The sequence below is a fragment of the Orycteropus afer genome, unplaced genomic scaffold (genome assembly GCF_000298275.1).
Source record: "Orycteropus afer afer isolate SDZICR_OR568_19922 unplaced genomic scaffold, OryAfe1.0 scaffold00016, whole genome shotgun sequence".
Classification (NCBI taxonomy): Eukaryota; Metazoa; Chordata; class Mammalia; order Tubulidentata; family Orycteropodidae; genus Orycteropus; species Orycteropus afer.
In genome coordinates, this window is record NW_006921603.1 from 12,999,302 (window position 1) to 13,020,205 (window position 20,904).

Here is a 20,904-nt window from a genome sequence, read left to right on the forward strand (position 1 = left end):
TCAATATAAAGAAAACAAAAATCCTCACAATGGGACCTATAAGCAGCATCACGATAAATGAAGAAAAGATTGAATTTGTCAAAGACTTCACGTTGCTTGGTTCTACAATTGATGCTAATGGAAGCAGCAGTCTGGACATCAGATGATGTATAACACTGGGCAAGTCAGCTGCAAAGGACCTCTTTCAAGTGCTGAGGAGCAAAGATGTCTCCTTGAGGACTATGGTGTACCTGACACAAGCCATGGAGCTCTGGTAGCACAGTGCCTAAGGCACTTGACTGCTAACCAGAAGGCTGGCAATTCAAACCCACCAGCGACTCCTCGGAAGGAAGGCTGGGCAATCTACTGCTGTTGTGATACTGCCTTGGAAACCCAAGGTCACTATGAGTCGAGTCTGACTCAACAGCACATAACAACAACAACAACAACAACATATGCATGTGAGAGGTGGACAATGAATAAGGAAGACTGAAGAAGAATAGATGCTTTTGAGTTGTGGTGCTGGCGAAGAATGCTGAAAGTACCATGGACTACTAAAAGAACTAGCAAATCTATCCCAGAAGAAGTGGGGCCAGAATGCTCTTTGGAAGCAAGAATGGCCAGACTTCGTCTCACCTACTTTGGTCATGTTATCAGAAGGTATCATTCCCTGAAGAAGGATGTCAAGCTTGGTAAAGTAGAGGGTCAATGAAAGAGTGGAAAGTCTTTAATGAGATGCATTGACACAGTGGCTGCGGCAATGGGTTCAAGTATATCAAGGATGGTGAAGCTGGGGCAGGACCAGTCAGTGTTTCACTCTGCTGTGCATAGGGTCGCTATGAGTCGGAGATGACTCGATGGCACCTAACAACATTTATGGACTGGGTGTTAGGAACAGAGCAATGAATGAGAAATAGTCTCGGCCTTAGGAGAGCTTTTTTGTTGTTCTTAAGTGCCATCAGGTCAGCTCCGACTCATATGACCCTATGTACAACAGAACAAAACACTGCCCGGTCCTATGCGGTTTTGGTTACCTAGTGCCACTCTGACAAGAATATACCACAAATGGGATGGCCTTAACAAACAGGAGTTTATCTTTACACTTTGGAGGCTTTAAGTCCGAGTTCAAAGTGCCAGGCTCTAGGGGCAGGGTAAAAGCCCCTCAACCTTGGACTTCAGCTCTGCCTCCTGATCCCAGCCCACTGAAGCTGGAGGCTTTTCTTCACTCAGCTGCTGGCTGCTGAGTTTGATAAGCCCAAGGTTGACAAGTAGTAAGGCACAGGCCCCATATTACCAAACCACATGGCAGGCTATTAATTCAAGTCTATTAAAAGTCACAAGATTGGCAGAGCATGGCAGGCTGCTGAACAATGACTCAGGTACATGCAGGGTCCAAGTGTGCCATAAACTAGAGACCATTCCACAAAGCTTCTCCTTATATACAGGAACCCAACCACATCCCTAAAGCAACTACTCAGCTGCTCACAGTAGATTCCACCATGGAGCCGATTACCAGTCTCATCCTGAGGAATTCTACATCCAGCTGCCCAGCCACTCAACCAGGCCCAGACAAGTTGACACACAAGCTTAACTACCACGTATGCCATCCTCACAATACTTGCTATAATTGAGCCCATGTTGTAGCTACTGTGTCAATCCATCCTATTGAGGGTATTCCCCTTTTTCACTAACCCTCCACTTTACAAAGCATGGTATTCTTCTCCATAGAATGGTCCCTTCTGACAACACAACCAAAGTAGGTAAGACAAAACCCAGCCATTCTCACTTCCAAGGAGCATTCCAGTTGCACTTCTTCCACAACAGAGTTGTTTGTTCTTCGGGCAGTCCACCATATTTTCAGTATTCTTTGCCAATATCAACTGTTCTTTGGTCTTCCTTGTTCACTATCCACCTTTGACATGCATATGAGGCAATTAAAAAGACCATGGCTTGGGTAAGGTGCACCTTAATCTTCAAAGTGATATCTTTGCTTCTTAACACTTTAAAGAGGACTCCTGCAGCATATTTGCCCACTGCAATATGATGTCTGATTTCTGGGCTGTTGTTTCCAGGGGTGCTGATTGTGGATCCAAGTAAAATCAAACCTCTGACAACTTCAATCTTTTCCCTATTTATCATGATGCTGCTTACTGGTCCATTTGTAAGGATTTTCTTTTTCTTTATACCAAGTGTAATCCATGTCTCTTGATCCATATACAGATTCTACATGAGCACAAACAAGTATTCAGGAATTCCCATTCTTGTTATGTTATCCATAATTTATTATGACCTATATAGTCAAATGCCATTTCACATTCAATAAAATACATGTGAACAACTTTCTAGGATGCAGTTTCTTAATTCTTTATTCATTAAACAAATATTTACTATGTGTATTCTATATGCTAGAAAAGTGGTTTAAGTGGTAGAATTAAAACAATTTTAAAAAAATAGACAAATCCTTACCTTTACACTAATTATATTGTAATGGTGAAGACAAAAAGAAATCATACAACTCCATACTATAATGGCAGATGATAAATGTCTCAGAACAATAAATATAAAGAAGAGCAAAGAGCTGGAGGAAAGAGGCATTGGGTCCTCTTCATTAGGGTCATCAGGATAGCATTCTCCATGATGTGACATTTAAGCAGAAAATAAAAAAAACCAAAAACCAAACTCACTGCCAGAGTCAATTCCAACACTTAGTGACCCCCTTTGGGTTTCAGAGGTGGCAAATCTTTACGGAAGCAGATTGCCCGTCTTCCTTTTGTGGAGTGGTTGGTGGATTTGAACGGTCAACTTTCTAGTTAGCAGTCAAATGCTTTAGGCACTACGCCACCAGAGCTCCTTTTTAAGCAGATATATGTCTAAATAAGGAATCCATGTGGCTATTCCAATAGCATTCGAAATGTGGCTCATCTGAATGTGCTTTAATTGTCAAGTATATACCAGGTTTTGTAGACTTTCAGTAGAAAAGAAAGATCTTGTTAACATTCTTTTCTATTTTTATTTACATTTAGGAATGATTGTTTCCTTTTACAATTTTTAATATGGCAACTTCAAAAAGTTTAAATGTAGTTCCCACTACATTTCCATTGGACAGTGCTGATCTTGATGATGGTGACTTAGAGTTTTAAAGGTGGAGGTGGTAAGTATTGGATTTGGAATATATCTTGAAAGTAGAGCCAACAAAACTTCCTGATAGAGTCAATGTGAGGGATAAGGAAAAAAATCATTATGAGTCCTACAAATTTGGCCATAGGAACTGGGTAAATGGTAATGAAATATATCAACATGGAGAAGTCTGAGGTGAACAGTTACCTCATAATATAAAGATTAAATAAGCAAGGCAATTAACATTATACTAGAAACATCATGAATGTTGAACACACAATAGCTGTTAATAAATTAAATTGTATAATACATGGAATAAATAACAAAGTCACATACAACTTTTGGAGGTTTTCATTCTAGCTCTACTTTACTATTAGAATAGCTATTATTTTATTGCACAAATCTCCAAAATTAAAATGTCTTACCTGTAAGTAGTGTTTGGAACATAAACATCTCTGGCAGGAAACTCCAAAATTTCTCTGGTAGGTCTAACTCTACTATCAGGGTAGAGCTTTACTTGAAGCAGTTCTGGAGTTAGGCAATAATGGGGATTTTCAGGTGCAGGAGAAATGTCTATTTTCAGCTGAGCTGCGTATTAAAACACAGTATTACAAAAACAATGTAAGCATACAAAAAAAAAAATCTTTGTTAAAAATGTTTTCGATGGATTTATACCCTATTTTTATAAAGGCCTGGGAAGAATACTACATAAACCAAATCACTATTATCTCAGACCTCTAAATTATTTCATTTTACCAAGTCTCATACTTGTAAAGTTACTGATAAAGACATAAATGGTTAATGAATCAATGAATGGAAATAAGGGAAGAAAAAACAAAATAAAAAAGGAGGTTAAAGGAAACAAAAGAGGAAGGGATGTAGCCTAGGAGTAAGTTACCATTTCAAAAGTTAAATTATCCCAAAGGTTAAATTTAGCCATGGCCAACTTCAAAACAGTGTAATCTGGCATGGTTTGTTTCAGTATATCAACTGTTTCCAAATATCATTCCATGTACTTCATATTTTCTAGTAGAAAATACTTCAGTACTCAAATTATCAAAGGTACTGAATCCTGCATTCATATTGTTAAATCACATGATGGTAGATAAACGAGATAAAAAAAGAATGACAGTCATTGACAACAGAAAGATATATGAACCAGGCAGAGAAAAACAAAAGGAACACATAATTACAAAAAAACATTATATTGGTGATGGTAATAACCTATTTTTACACAAATAATGTACACATTATATGGTTTCTTCCAAAGCCTACAGCCCCCTCATGTATTAGTTTCTTATGTACACCATGCATGTTATATACATGTGCTCATTATTTACCTTAAAATGCTGCAGTTTTACTTACGCCTATTCAAACTTTAAAAATACCTGTAATAGGTCTTAATCGCCGTAAGACAGAAGACGGTCTTCTCATATCAGCAAGGAATTTGTACAAATCTTCATCACTTAAGCGGTCTCCTTCCTGATTTCATAGACACAAGAAAAAAGTATTCAATTAAACAAACACAGCAGATTTTAAATGAATTTACATTCCCTATTAATAATCTTGGGAGCTCTAGTGGCGTGGTGTCTAAGGCATTTGACTCCTAACCAGAAGGCTGGAGGTTCAAATCCACCAGCCATTCCTCGGAAGGAAGATTGGGCAATCTACTTCTGTCAAGATATCTGCCTCGGAAATCCAAGGAGGGGTCGCACTGAGTCAAATCAACTAGACGACAGTGAGTTTGGTGTGGTATTAATAATCTTGTCTGTCTTCCTACAATTTAGTCAGAATAATAAATGCATATAATTATAATTATAAATAAATACCATATTGATTAATTTCCTTCTATTTTCCAGCTATCAAATTTTATTAGGATTCTACCATTAGCCTTGGTGATGCAATGCACTCAGCTACTAACTAAAAGGCTATCAGTTCAAAACTACCAGCAGCTCAGGGGGACAAAGATGTGGCAGTCTGCTTCTATAAAGATTTCAGCCTGGAAACCCTATGGGGTGGTTCTACTCTTACATATTTACTTAAAAAAAAAAAAAACCAATTGTCAATTCGGACTCATAGTGACCCTATAGGACACAGCAGAACTACCCCATAGGGTTGCCAAGGTGTAAATCTTTACAGAAGCAGACTGCCATGCCTTTCTCTCAAGGAGTGATGAGCTTTTGGGAGGTTCAAACCAACAACCTTTTGGTTAGCTGCTTAACCATTACCCCACCAGGGCTCCCTTACACATTTACTTACAGCTTGTTTCTCATGCATATCTTTATGCACAGAAAACACTAAACATAGCAAAACAATACAAGTTTGAGGTAGAGAAAAAGGAAATGAAAAATAGAGCCAAATCAGGTTAATATAAAAATACACAGCACTATGATAAACGTATAACTGCTGATTTCATATATGATCTCAGTGATTTCAATGTTATATCACCAAATTGTAAAGGGAAGCACAATCAAATGCAAAAATCTACAACACTGACTTAATACTTGTTTAAGAAATGACTTAACAAACTGTTAAGGAGAACTATAACTATTCTGATGTGAAAAACAGAAAAGAAACTCCTAACGTACTCAGATCAATGGGAAAAAAGACAAAAAGATGAACAAATCTAATTAATACAGATTTTTTAATTTAATGTTACTATTTTCTTTTTTTGCTAACAATTAAAATAATTTTAATTAAATTTAATTAAAAAATAAAATAATTAATAATTTATTGACTTTATTCCTTTATTTAAAAGTCAGTTTTTAGATTTCATTAATCCAGTCCTCATGCTTATGAAGTTTAAAATTTTAAATGTTTATGTGTTTAATACTCATATATTTTTATCTTACTTGGCAATGAACATATTTGACTGTGAGATCTCACTTGAGCCATATCACTTTGTTCATTATTATGCTCTAAATAGGATACAGAATTAATCTTTTTTTACTATTACTGGGAAAATTAATTATTATTACTTAGGAAAATTTAAGAAAATGATTTTGAATTTCTAAGTGGTTGGAGATGTTTGTTAATTAATACTTCTATAAACAGTTTTTAATTTTACTGAGTATGGTTCAAGAATGTGACTATTAAGATTTTTCTCAGGACATAATATATTACTAATACTAAAAATGTTTCATCTGTATATCCTCTCTTTTGGGCATAGAATTAATATAGATTTTGAAATGACTCTTATTTATAATGCATTTAAATTACCTCCAGATATTATTTTTGTCTACTTAACCTGTTAAATTGATTATATACTTTCAACTCTTTATCTATTATCTGTTTACATGCCTTTCAGTGGGTGGGGCAAAATTCTCTTCCCAGGCTTGGCCATAGGACTTGGCTTTGGTCAATAATCTAATATAATATAAGCAGAGACTTAAAAAAAAAAATACTCTCTCCACAATTGAGCTTGCCCTCTCTCTTGAACTTCTGGCACTGTCGTGAGAGCATGACCAAGCTCACCTGCCAAAAGGTGAAAGTAAAAGCTGAGAGACACATGGAACAGAGCAGATTCACCTCTGTATTCCCAGCAGAAGTCAGTCTAGATGAGCTAACCCCCAGGTTACTTCCAAATATGTGAACAAGCCTGCTTCAGTGGAGCAGCCTAGCTGATATCCTCTCCTCCACATGCATGCTAAATATTCTGTGCCACAGAAGGAATAGATAATTTACATACTGGTCAACAAAGAGAACAAGTTTCCTAAAACTACTGTGTAGGTTTGATTTTTTTATTAATCTCCATATATTTTTTTTTTTAAAGGAGCTCTGGTAGCATAGTGCCTAAGGCACTTGACTGCTCACCAGAAGGCTGGTGGTTCAAACCCACCAGGCACTCCTCGGAAGGAAGGTTGGGCAATCCTACTTCCATAGTGATACTGCCTCGGAAACCCAAGGAGGGGTCGCTATGAGTCGGGGCCGACTCGACGGCAAACAACAACAACAACAACATATATTTTTAACACTTTTGATTTGATATATTTCAAATTTGTACTTAAATATTCCTGATTATTGGATGACAATCTCTCATAAATTTAAAAATATTGCCCTCTATGTCTCATTTATGAGAAATGTGATCCTTGAATTTTATCTACTTTGTTAAAATTATATTTCTGCTTTCTTATTTAATCTGCATTTCCTGGATACATAGTTTCTAGTCACTTAAAAATTATAAAAACAGTATATATTATTAGTTTTAAAAAAATAGAACTATATAAATTAGGGTATAAATGCTTTCCATTACTCCACGTTTCCAGCAATCACTTACTTATTTTTTAAGTTTTCACAATCACATTCTACAAGTGTCCAATTGCCTATTTCTAACACAATACCCAACACATGGTGAATGCTCGAAAAATATTTGTTGGAAAAATGCACTACTAGGTCTGACAGTTATATTTCATACAACATAGATACAATAGTCTAGGCCAGAAAAAGTTGGGATAAGAGAACATATGTAACCACTACTCAGATGAAGAAAATTCATAAACCATCAATGTTTAAGAAAAGTTAAAATATTAATATAAAGAGGATACACATGTGGAGGACTGGTTTTGATTTTATTAGCCAATGTCAATCTTTAAACACATAATGATAATGAAAGAAGTATAATAATATAAGTTATTATTTCTACTCTTACCATTTTCATTATTCTTATTCTTCAAAGTTTTTTAAAACTTGAAACCATAATCAATAACTATATATAATTACTTTTGTGAAACCAAATTGTAAAAACATATCCCCAGAACTATACCTGTTTAAAAAAATTTGTCACTGTGAGAGTAGCAGGTCGAAAGCTGGTCAGGTTACAAGCATCATCTCCACTTGTTGTCCTTTCAAGTGATCGTCTGCCAACAATACTAGAATTCCTCCTCTCTGACCAAGACCCTTTACGTTCTACCAAAGAAAAAAAGATAAGATATTCATTTTCATATTTTAAACGTTTTTAAATCAATTTGCCAAATACAAGAAAGAATCCACTGAAGTTGAAAATTATCCAGTCAACAAACTGATTGTTGTTGTTGTTAAGTGCCGTCGAGTCATTCCCGACTCATAGCGACCCCATGCACAGCAGAACGAAACACTGCCCGATCCCGCGCCAGCCCCACAATCCCTGCTATACTTGAGCCCATCATCGCAGCCACTGTGTCAATCCATCTCGTTGAAGGCCTCCCCCTCTTTCCTTGACCCTCCACCCTATCAAGCATGACATCCTTCTCCAGGGAATGGTCCTTTCTTACAACATGACCAAAACAGGTGAGACGAAGTCTGGCCATTCTTGCTTCCAAGGAGCATTCTGGCTGCACTTCCTCCAGGACAGATCTGTTAGTTCTTTTAGCAGTCCATGGTACTTTCAGCATTCTTCGCCAGCACCACAACTCAAGAGCATCAACTCTTCTTCAGTCTTCCTTATTCATTGTTCAGCTCTCACATGCATACGAGGTGATTGGAAATATCATGGCTTGTGTCAGGCACACCTTAGTCCTCAAGGAGATATCCTTGCCCCTCAGCACTTGATATAGTTCCTTCACAGTTGACTTTCCTATTGCTACACATCGTCTAATGTCCTGACTGCTGCTTCCATTGGCATTGATTGTAGAACCAAGCAACATGAATTCTTTGACAACCTCAATCTTCTCTCCATTTATTGTGATGCTGCTCCTTGGTCCAGAACAAACTGATTAGAGTAGTAAAATTTCACTTCTGGATAAAACATAATGCAGCACTACAACTAATCTTTCTGTTATCTTTTTACAACTTTACCAAGATGAAACTAAATCCATACCACACAAAGATTTATGTTTATGATCAAATATGGGCTAAGAAGAACAGCTATAGAGGGACTAGGCATTTACTAGGAAATATTTACCATACTGGAGATTTTAATCACCATATAATGGTCCCTCAGTCCAAGAACTGAGTTTGAAACAAACAAAAGTTAAGATAAACTTGTATGCAAAGCCTCTGCAAGGTAACTGGATTATTTACAACCAACAGAACAACTAGAGAGATCAACAAGGAAACAGAAAACTTAAACAATAACATAAACAAGCTAAACCTAAAAGATAACTACAGAAAACTCCACTAAACAGAAGCAGAGTATATATTCTTCAAGTGCACACAAACATTCTCCAGAACAGATGATGATAAAAAAGACACAATAAATTTAAAAAATTAAAATTATGCAAAACATGTTCTCCAAGAATAATGGAATTAAACTAGAAATCAATAATAGAAGAAAATATTCACTTGTCCAACACCATTCATGGAAAAGACTATTGTTCCCCCAATGAATTCTCTCAAACTCTTGTCAAACATCAGTTGACCATACAGCACAAAATGATTAAGGCAGTGGATGACACAAGAGCACAAGAATTAAAAGCAACAAAGGTGAATAGTATTGCATATAGAATCCTGCAATAATAGTAATAACAGTAATTTACTAGTGGCTGCATAGACAAGACACTCAATCTGAACAGGAGTGGGAAGGCGAATGGGACCACAAATATATATAGGTTTGACAAACACTATCTCTGTCAATATATTTCTATGTGCTACAAATATTATCTATGAATGTAGTGAAAATTACAGGGGGCAACTTTATGAAAATGTCTTAATAATAACCAAACACGTTTAGGGAATGAGTTGCTGGGTATGAAAGCTTGGGACCTTAGTTTAGGGGGACACTGAGGTCAATAAATACAACATAGTAAACAAAGACACTGTTCTACATCCTACTTTGGTGAAACACCAACAGAGGTCTTAAAATTTTGTGAGCAGCATCTAAAGTGCAACTATTGGTATCTCCCCATCTAAACCAAAGAACAGTGTAGAAAATCAAAGATGCAGGAAATAGTTAGTCCAAAGGACTAATGTAGCACGTGAACTTCAGCCTCCATGACTCTGAGACCAGGAGTAAACGGTGCCCAGCTACCACTGCTGACCACTTTGAAAGGGATCACAATAAGAGGTCCCAAATAGAGTGAGGGAAAATGTGGAACAAAACTCAAAATCATAAAAAAGACCAGGCTTACTGCTCTGATGAAGACTGGTAAAATTCCCAGGACTATGGACCTTAGACACCCTTCAAGCTATGAACTGTGACTCAATTGTCAGCCAAACAACAGACCTATAAGGTGAACAATAGTATCAGGAGGTTATGCACTCATTAGAACAATCAATCATATGAGATCAAGAAGACAGCATTTTCCATAAAATAGAATGTATAAGGATTGTTGAATTGAAAAAAACTATTAAAAAAAAAAATCAATTGACCATCCAAAACCCAAACCAAACTCACTGCCACGAAGTCCTGACTCATAGCAACCCCTCCTTGGATTTCTGAGGCAGTATCTCTACAGAAGCAGACTGCCCAGTATTCCTTGTGAGGAGTGGCTGGTAGGTTTGAACCGTCAGCGTTCTCGTTAGCAGTCAAATGCCCTATATACCATGCCATCAGAGCTCCTAAAGATGCACAAATTTATTTAGGACTCTCAATTCCATTCCACTCATCTGTATGTACATCCTTATGCTAGTATTACACTCTCTTGATTTCTGTAGCGTTGTAGTAAATTTTGTTTTATGTATTCATCTGGGGGGCAGGTTGGCTGTAATCTTCATGGAAGTCATTTGCCAGGCCTGGATCTTCTGCAGTGTCACTGGGTGGGTTTGAACAGGCAACTTTTGGGTTCCCAGCTGAGTGCAGACCATCTGTGCCACCCAGGGACCTTTGTAGTAAAGAAGAAGCATGAGTCCTCCATCTTTGTTTTTCTTTATCAAGGTTGCTTCAGGTATTTTGGGTTCCTTGCATTTCCACATGAATTGTAGGATCAGTTCTCAATTTCTACCCAAAGCCAGCTGAGATTCTGATAGGGACTGCACTGAATCTACAGATTAATTTGGGGAGTATTGTCATCTTAACAATATTAAGCTATTAAAGAAAAAATAAGGCCCTGAAGTTACCTTTTAACAGCAGGTTAGCTCAAAAAGTAAAGAATGTCACCCTTGAGTACTGTGCTCTTTTTAAAAATTATGTACATGACAACAGTTACTCTAAAGCACAGATGAGAACTTTAAGGAGCAGTGAGACTAAGTTAGTGGGAGTGAAACAACTAGAACAAAAATGATGAGAATATTGACAATGTGAAGAATGTAATCAATGTCACTGAACATTATGTGTAGAAATTGTTGAATGGGAGTGTGTTTTGCTGGATATATTTTCACCCAAAATACAATACTGTTTTGTTTACCTAGTGCTGCTCTCATAGGAATATAACACAAATGGGTAGATGGTTTTATCAAACAGAAGTTTATTCTCTTACAGTTTTAAAGACTAGAAGTCCGAGTTCAAAGTGCCATCTCTAGGGGCTGGGTGAAAGGCCCTCGACCTTGGGCTTCAGCTCTGCCTCTTGTTCCCAGCCCACTGAAGCTGAAGGGTTTCTTCACTCAGGCAGCTGCTGATTGCTGAGGCTGACAAACCCAAGGTCAACAAATAAAAAGGCACAGTCCCAATATTACCAAACCACACGGCAACCCATTGATTTATGTCCATTAAGAGTCCCAAGATCGGCAGACAATATGACAGGCTGTTAAATGAAGACTCAGCTACATGCCGGTTAAAGCACGCCAAAAAGCCAGAAACCTTCCTCAAAGTTACTTCTAACACACTGGAAGCAGACAATATCCCTAAAGCAGCTACTCAGCTGCTCATAACAGATTCCACCATGGAGATATTCATGAATCTCACCATGGGGAATAACTACATGCAGCTGCCTAGCCACTCAAAACCAGGCCCAGCCAAGTTGACACGTAACCTTAACTACCACAAATACTAAATACTAGAATGTTAAAAAAGAAAATTTTTAATGCCTAATCTCACTGTGAAGTCTACAAATAAAACAAACCTATATAAGAAAAAGGAAAAAAATTATACATTTAGAATGATTTTATGTAAAGCACTCCTACCTCCAGTGCTGATTTCTACTTCTGTAGAATCTCTTTCCAAGCTTCCAGCACTGCTAACAATATTCATTAAATGAATTGCAGTCCAAGCAAAAGGCATGCGATATTTCCCAAGTCTTTGGCAAAATTGGTCTGCTTGACTTTTCAACTTCTCCAGTTTTTCCTTGTTCTGCAAAACAGAACTTTAGACATTATATGATTATGCTAGAAATAAATCAACTAACTGCTATTTCATAATATATAAGGAGATGTTAAGAATTCTCAATTCTCAAAAAAGACAGAAAATAACCTGTCCCTTTCAGACATCAGTTAACACTGAATAATCTCACCATATTCTACAAATGTAACTGTAAAGTAGTCTTAGAAATTTTTTTGTTACTATGTCATCTTGGAAGAAAAGAAAGGTGATAAAGTACCAAATATGTTTATGTATTACAAGTGCTATTTTAGCAAAGCAAGCATAATCATGTTCTAGTCAACAATTGCCAACTACAAAAATATTCTAAGTGTGACTGGTCAAATTTTGTTATTCCGAAAAAAAATGAAAGCAGTTAAGCCTCATTAATGGCAATCTTGAGAGGGTGCAGTCAGTGAGCCCAGAGTTACAAGAAGTAAAGTTAAAGGAAGTAAAGACCAAAATATTAAGAGGACTAAACTCTGCAAAAAAAAAAAAAAAACAACTTATGTTTCAAACAGTACACACATATGTAAGCACACATCTTGGAACTGACTTAACTTTTAGGCTTCTCCTAAATAAACACTAAGGTGGACCACAATAGCAAACCAATGAATGCCCCAAAAGTGAAATCCTATACCAAATCTCTCACACACTATTTTCATATAGAATGCTGGGAGTTATACTCATATGTCTGCTTTGGGAATAAGGATTGGGAAAAGACAGAAAGACAACTAAATGGTAACACTTAATTGCCAGGTGTATTTATCCTCCATAACAGATTCTTGTTTTAGGAGCATAGATAGCATGTGCCCTTAGTTCTCTATCATCCAATGTAGATAAGTAAGGGGAGAGTGGAATAAGCTGCTCTTATGTGCTCCATAGGGGCTCTGGTAGCGTAATGCCTAAGGCGGTTGACTGCTAACCAGAAGGCTGGCGGTTCAAACCCACAGTCACTCCTTGGAAGGAAGATGGGGCAATCTACTTCCATAGTGATACTGCCTCAGCAACCCAAGGAGGGGTCACTATGAGTCAGGTCTGACTCCACAGCACATAACAACAACAACAACGTGTGCTTCATATAACAAAACATATTTAATTTATAAAATGACAATGTGAGGAAAGTCTGAATACTTGAAACCTGAATTCTACTAGATAGCCAGGGATCACAGAAGAACACTGTGTGCTCACATCTACCCACAGCACTACAAAATTTCAGTATTCCTCAAACATTCCTCTTCTGGTTGTCTTGCATATTGACTCTTATGTGCACAGAGACAAGGATCATCTGCTAGTCCTGTAGTTAACACAGGTTATCTGGAATTGGGTTTAAATCATTTACTAGTTTTTTCATTGTATAAGTTTATCTGATGGTAAAATAGAAGTATATTTATTTTTATGATATTTCTTAATCAACTGCAGCCAGATGAAAGCCTTGAATACTTCTCTTTTTCTAGGAGAGGTTCGATCAATATTTTGTAAATATACAAAATTATTTTGTAAATAAAGGAAAATTTGAAAGTAAATAAAATTATTTGAAAGTTAAACTGAATTAACTAAATCCTTTCCAAGAAACAAAATTTAAAGAATCAAATAATTTTGGGGTAAGGGCAATTTTAAAGAAATGAAAAGCACTGTTCATAAGAGACACACTTTAGACCCAAGGACATAAATAGGATGAAAGTAAAACAATGGAAAAAAATATTGTATGCAAATAATAAACAAAAGACAGCTGGAGTGGCAATCTTAACATCAAAGTACACATAAAGACAAAATCTGCTAGAAGAAAGATGGATGTTAAATAGTGATAAAAGAGTCAGCTGCCAAGAAGATTTACAATCATAAATATATGCACACACAACATCAGGGTGGCTAGTTATACAAAACAAACACTAACAGAATTGAAGGGAGAAACAGCACTATGATAATAAAGATTTCAATACACAACCTTCCATATTGGACAGAACATCTAGAAAACTCAACAAGGAAAGAGAGGACCTGCATGACACTATGAACCAACTAGAATTAACAGACATATATAGAACACTTCAACCAACAACAGCCCAATACATTCTACTCCAGTGCACACAGATCATTCTCTAGGAGAGATCACATGTTAGGTCACAAAGAAAGTCTCCATACATTTTTAAAGATTAAAATTATACAAAGTATTTTCTCTCACCACATGGAATGAAACTAGATATATTAATAACAGAAAAAAAAATGATAGAAAATGGGCACAATGGGTCAAGGAAGAAGTCAAAAAGAAATCACAGGCTTCTTAGAGTCAAATGAAAATGAAAGCACAAGAGACACACCTTTGACCCAAGGACACAAATAAGTTGAAAGAGAAAGGCTGGAAAAAAATGTTCTATGAAAATAAAGAATAAAACAGCACAGACAAAAGCTAGGTAACAAAGTAAATAAAGGAGAAAGTGTTAGCTAAGTAGAGAAAAGTATTGACTTGAGTGAAGAGAAGGGCAATGTACCAAATGTATGTGATCAACAGGGTGGCACTGAGGAAGAGGAAGACACAGAGAGGTACATGGGAGGTACAGACAACAAAGAAGAACCCTTTTGCATATACAGTACTGCATTGTCACTGAAGGCAACCATGGATATATGGGTGGATAGATGGGTGGACAGGCTGAACTATTAGGTATATCTATGCAGGGGGTATTGTGCCCAAGACCACAGATAGGGTTGGCAGACAATGTTTCTACAAGTGTATTGCTAAGTTCTGTTAAGAATTCCCAGGTATATAGCAGAGCTGACAAGAGACATGGTTGTAGTCCCTTCTTGGGCACAGCCAGCTTCTCAGAGGAAGTGAGTAGTTGGACCTGTGGGCTTGGGACCATAGTCACAGGGGACATCAAGCTCAAATAGCATAATATACTACACAGAAACATTGTTCCACCTCCTCCTTTAGCGAATAGTGACTGGGATCTTAAAAGCTTGCAAGCAGCCACCTAGATGCAATGATGGGTCTCTACTTGTCCAGAATAAAGAAGAATGAAGAAATCCAAAGATTCATGGAAAAGATTAGTCCAAGTGACTGGTACACCATGTGATCCTCAGCCCACATGACTATGAGACCAGAAGAACTAGATGGTGCCTAGCTACCACTGTCAACCACATGGAGGGGGAATCTATGTAAGAGATCCTGGATAGAGTGGGAGAATAATGTGGAACAAAACTCAAAATCATTTGAAAAAATAAGAAAAGGGACCAAGTTTGCTGGTCTGATAGAGGCTGATGGAACTACTGAGACTATGGCCCCTAGCTGCCCTTCAGGTCTGGAACTAAACCCACACCAGTGGCTTCTAGCCAAACAAAAGACAGGCATATGAGTTGAACATTTACACTAGCTAGATATACTCCTTGGACAGAACAATCATGGGAGAATAGAAGGGCTGTGTATGCACAGGGAAATAGCTCAGGGGGCAGGAGTGCATGGAGAGATGGACACAGGGAACAGGTAACTATAGGAAGGAAGTGGGAGGGGAGCTGTTGCATTGTGGTAAATTGTAGTCAGTGTCATGAGACAAAGGGTATGTGAATGATGTATGGAAAATGAATTTGCTCTGTAAACTTTCACCCAAATCACAATTTAAATAAGTAAACAAATAAAGGAGAAAGAAAACAGGTAGCTAGGTCAATAGAAAAAAAAAAGGAATTACTAGCCAAATTCTTCAACACCTTATGTACACTATTCTCCCAAATTAAAACAGTAATAATGTGTGTGAAGTGAAAGGTATGACATTTTACCTTGGTGGCATCTGCTTCTTTGAAAATCATGTATGGTTCTGCACATTCTCCAATGTCTCCTTGCTGCAGGACTTTTTCTAGCTGTTGATAGTAAAAATGTAAAGATGAATTAGGCTTAAAAAAAGATCTATCAAAATGAAAAATTACAATTTAAGAAAGATAACTCATAAAATAATATGTCTAGATGGCCAATACAGTGGTTTCTCCTTATTACATTTTTCAAAAATGTCTCACTTTGCCAATATTAAATTTTTAAGTTGATTTTTTTAAATATTCAAATAAAGTAGAAGTCCAGAAACTGAATCAACTTTATATAGAAATCTAGGTAAGTCTATGAAATACTACTGATTAGACAGCAAGTTAAAAAAACCGGTGGGGAATGACCTATATGTCTATAAACGCATAAAAATATTAGTAGAAAATATTTACTAATTGTTAATAGTAATAAAATTGATACTTCAAATTAGTAAACACAGGATATACAACAAGTTCTTACATATTAATAAGGTAAAGTAAAAACAATCCAATGAAATGGATGCAAATACTCAAGTATAAATATACAAAAATTCACTAATTGCTACACTTAAAATTTATGGGTTTTATATTTACTATACCTCAACTTGAAACAATAAAAAGAAAATTAGTGTTGCGGGTGAATCACTATTCAATAAATGGTATTGTAAAAAATAACACTTAATTGAAAATTTTTTAAACAGTGCTGCAATCAAACCTCAATAATTTTCTCAAAACAAATTTCCAAAGTTTCAGATATTTAAAAATAAAACCTTCAAGAAGTGGGAGGGGAGCTGTTGCATTGTGGTAAACTGTAGTCAATGTCATGAGACAAAGTGTATGTGAACTGGTATATGGAAAATGAATTTGTTCTGTAAACTTTCCCCCAAATCACATTTTATATATATAATTAAACCTTCAAATTACTAGAGGAAACTACAGTGACTACTTTCATAACCATGAAGTAGTAAAATTATTTATATAATCATAGTGAAAAGAATGATGCATTTCGCATATATTTTATTTCTGTATGGCAAATAAATAAAGACAAATAACAAACTCGGGAAAAAAATCTGTAACACACACAACAAGGTTAAAATCTCTAATACACAACCAAATCTTACATATTAATATGAAACATGCAAACATTTCAAAATGAAAATGAGCAAATGACATGAAAAGGAACTGACAAAAGAAGCAATATGAACAGGTAATCAATCCACTAAAGTATGATCAATTTCACTAGAAATTGGACAAATATATGTTATAAATAAAGGATTTGCCTTAGATTGCAAAAGATGTTTATAATACAGAGAAAACAGCATTACAGAATAAAGAAAGGTAGAGAGAAAGGAATTTATTTATATATTATTGCTTTACATATAACATACTAAAAAACGTACTTTGTAGTAAGTGTCAAAATTTCAAATGTGCATATCCTTTGATCCAAAAATGCACTTCCAGGAAAATAGTTTTAGTGGATAATGAGGCAATAATATAAACATGTGTACTACTACTAATACTTAAAATATAAAAAATGCTTAAGTATTTTATTTACATGACACTGGAAAATAAATTATAGTATATTAATACAATGCAACACAAAACCAATTTGTAAAATATACACATTTAAATCTACTTACCAGGAAAAGCCTATGAAATATTGTTCATAAGGAAGCAAGTTAAAAAATAAATGCAGAATGACCTATATGTCTATAAACATGTAAGACTATTACTACAAAATGTTCACTAGTTGTCAATAATAATCAAAAACAATAATCAGCGTCTTCTGTAACTTTTCTGAAATATTTTACTCGAGTCTTCAACTTATGATCTGTTTTAAGTATGTCTAATTGTGCTTATGACTGACTGGTTTTGGGTTTTTTTTTTTGTATCTTATCATTAGTAACATGAACTACATATAATGCTGCAGTATGTAATTTGCTGATGTTATCATCCTCCCAGATGTTCAAAGACCTAATTCATAAAGATATTTATAATAAAAGGCAATAATAATGAAAACTTAAAAAAAAAAAAAAAAAGAGGTACTCAACTTACATCAAAACTGACTTAGGATGCAATCATCAGAAAAAAACCCTGTTGTAAGTCACGGACTACCTGCATTCAGAATATGTATATATGTGTGTAGGTGTGTGTTCACATATGTGTATGTGTGTGAATGTGTGTATGTATATACATACACACACACACGTCTTAATTTGCTAATGCTGTCGTAAGAAAAATGCCACAAGTACATGGCTTTGAAGAACAAGAATTTACTGTCTCACAGCTTTGTAGGCTAGAAGTCCAAATCAGAGCATGGGCTCTGTGGTGGTTATGCGTTTGTGTCAACTTGGCTGGGCCTGGCTGAGTGGCTAGGCAGCTGAATGTAGTATTTCCCATGAGGAGACCGGCAATCAACTTCATGGTGGAATCTACTGTGAGCAGTACCTATGGATGTGTGTGTGTGTGTGCTCGCATGCGTGCATGTATATATATGTATATATACCTGTGGGTATGTGGTCTGCTTCCTGTGTATGAGGAGAAGCCTTGGGAATAGTTTCTAGCTTATGGCACCTTGAACCCTGCATATAGCCATGTTGGTGTTCAGCAGCCTGCCATGCTCTGCCGACCTTGGGACTTACAATGGACTTGAATTAATGGCCTGCTGTGTGATTTGGTAATATCGGGACTGTGCCTTTTTGCTTGTCAACCTTGGGTTTGGCAGTCTCAGCACCCAGCAGCCGTCTGAGTGAAGAAAAGCCTCTAGCTTCAGTGGGCTGGGAACTGGAGACAGAGCTGGACCCCAAGGTTGAAGGGCTTTCACCCAGCCCCTAGAACCTGGCACTTTGAACTTGGACTTAAAGCCTCCAAACTACAATAGAATAAACTCTGTTATACAGAATAATCTATAATAGAATAAACAACTGTTTGTTAAGGCCATCCCATTTGCGGTATATTCTTGCCAGAGCAGCACTAGGTAATCAGAACAAGCTCTAAGGGAGGGTCATTCCTGATGGGGAACTCTGGGCGTTCCTTGGCATTCCTGGCCTTGTAGACAATCTGTACAATGTCTCTTCCCCTTGTATGTGTGTCTCTCAGTATCTCTTCCATTTTTATAAGACACTACTCAAATGATTGAGGACCTACCCTACTCCAGTATGAACTCATTAACATAAGAAAGGAAAACCCTATCCAAACAGGGTCACATTCAGTTACAGGGGTTAGGATTTCAACATATAGTTTTGGGAGACACAATTTGATCCATAACACTCTACTCCTTGGCCCTCCAAAATTCATGTTCTTCCTACATGCAAAATACATTCACCCAGCTCAGCATCACAAAAGTCTTAACCCATTCCAAAATCTACTATAAAACCAAAATCTCACCTTACGAACAATCTAAATTAGATATGCATGAGACTAATATAATTCATGTTGGGGCAAAGTTCTTCTCTAACTTGGACCTGTGTAACAAGTTATCTGTGACACAAGTTATCTGCTTCCAAAGGATAATTGTAAAATAGGCATAAAGTAGGTATCTCCATTCCAAAAGGAAAAAATTGAAGGGGAAATTGGAGGTCATGAGTATCAAACAAATCCAAAACCCACAAAGGCAAATCTCATTAGAACTTAAAGTTTAAAAATAATCCTCTGTTCTCTAGGTACATTTGGGCAAGAGCATCGCCTTCCAGACTGGCTGTTGGCCCTGATCCATGGACTGTGGGCAGTGGACGGAGACTCCTGGGCCCTGGGCATCAGATTCACTTTCCAGGGCCACCAGGACAGCAACCCCACCCTTTCAACCCTGGGCAGCTTCATTCTCCCACCCATGTAGTCACTGGCCACGCCTCCACAACTTTGATCAGTGGCCCCATTCTCTTGGCCCACTGATACATCAGTCTTGCCCTCTGGAACCAAGGTGGTGGTCCTACCCAATGAAACCCACGTAGTAGTCGTCTCCATTAAAACCTAGGCAGTAGCTCCCTCCTCTAAAATACAGCCAGCAGCAACTCTGCCAATCATGCTCCTTCCAGCATTCCTGCTGGTACATGGACTGCTCCCAGTTCAATCTTTTCATGCTCTTGGATGATAACACATCAGTCAAGTAGCTCCAATTGCCCATTTTCTATCTCTTGAATTCCAGGAAATCACAGAGCTTTCCTTCATTTTGTCAGTCTCTGACCCTTTCAATTAAAATAAGTTTTGCTGGGATGGCTCATTTGAAGCCACAGGTCACATGCTTATCTTCAAGTTCTGATTTCTTCTTCCTTAAAAGTTCATTTCTAAATTGATGTCTTTCTTCCTGCATTTTACTGTAAGAAGCAAGGTGAAACCCCACCAAATCAACAAACTCCAGCCAATATAAGGACAATTTAAGGAGCACAGGTAAGATCAGAATAGCCACCTAGCAGGATACAGCCTTTATTGGCTGTCCCGAGACAACTTAGTTGCATGAAATAAAATGTTTACTGGGATTTTTGTCTTTTTGTTCTATTATACCAATAACTAACTGATACATAATCAAGGGAATTTTTCACTCAATAAAAAACATCCTCATAGATGACAAGTGATTAAATAATTTTACTAAATATATTTACTGTAAAATTTAAATAACTTTGATACTTTCCCTTTTTATGGTTACATAAAAGTCTGTGTACCTGTGTATGTCTATGTTTGTGTATAACACAAACCAAAATGCAACCACTGCCATGGAGTCAGATCTGACTCATAGCGACCCCTCCTTGGGTTTCCAAGGTGATATCACTAAGGAAGTAGATTGCCCAACCTTTCTTTCGAGGAGTGGCTGGTGGGTTTCAACCGCCAGCCTTCTGGTTAGCAGTCAAATGCCTTAGGCACTACACTACCAGAGCTCCCATATT

General features: G+C 36.9%; 1 protein-coding gene across 1 annotated transcript in view; it reads right to left on the reverse strand.

The window, feature by feature from the left end:
• The window catches only part of DOCK7 (dedicator of cytokinesis 7), a 281,812-nt gene that overhangs the window by 202,512 nt on the left and 58,396 nt on the right, over positions 1–20,904 (reverse strand). The window contains exons 10-14 of the mRNA XM_007959115.2: positions 16,010–16,090; positions 12,070–12,235; positions 7,859–8,001; positions 4,485–4,578; positions 3,522–3,684 (exon numbers count right to left, since the gene is read on the reverse strand). Of these exons, the coding sequence (XP_007957306.2) occupies positions 3,522–3,684; positions 4,485–4,578; positions 7,859–8,001; positions 12,070–12,235; positions 16,010–16,090 (647 nt within the window). The remainder of the gene's footprint in view (positions 1–3,521; positions 3,685–4,484; positions 4,579–7,858; positions 8,002–12,069; positions 12,236–16,009; positions 16,091–20,904) is intronic.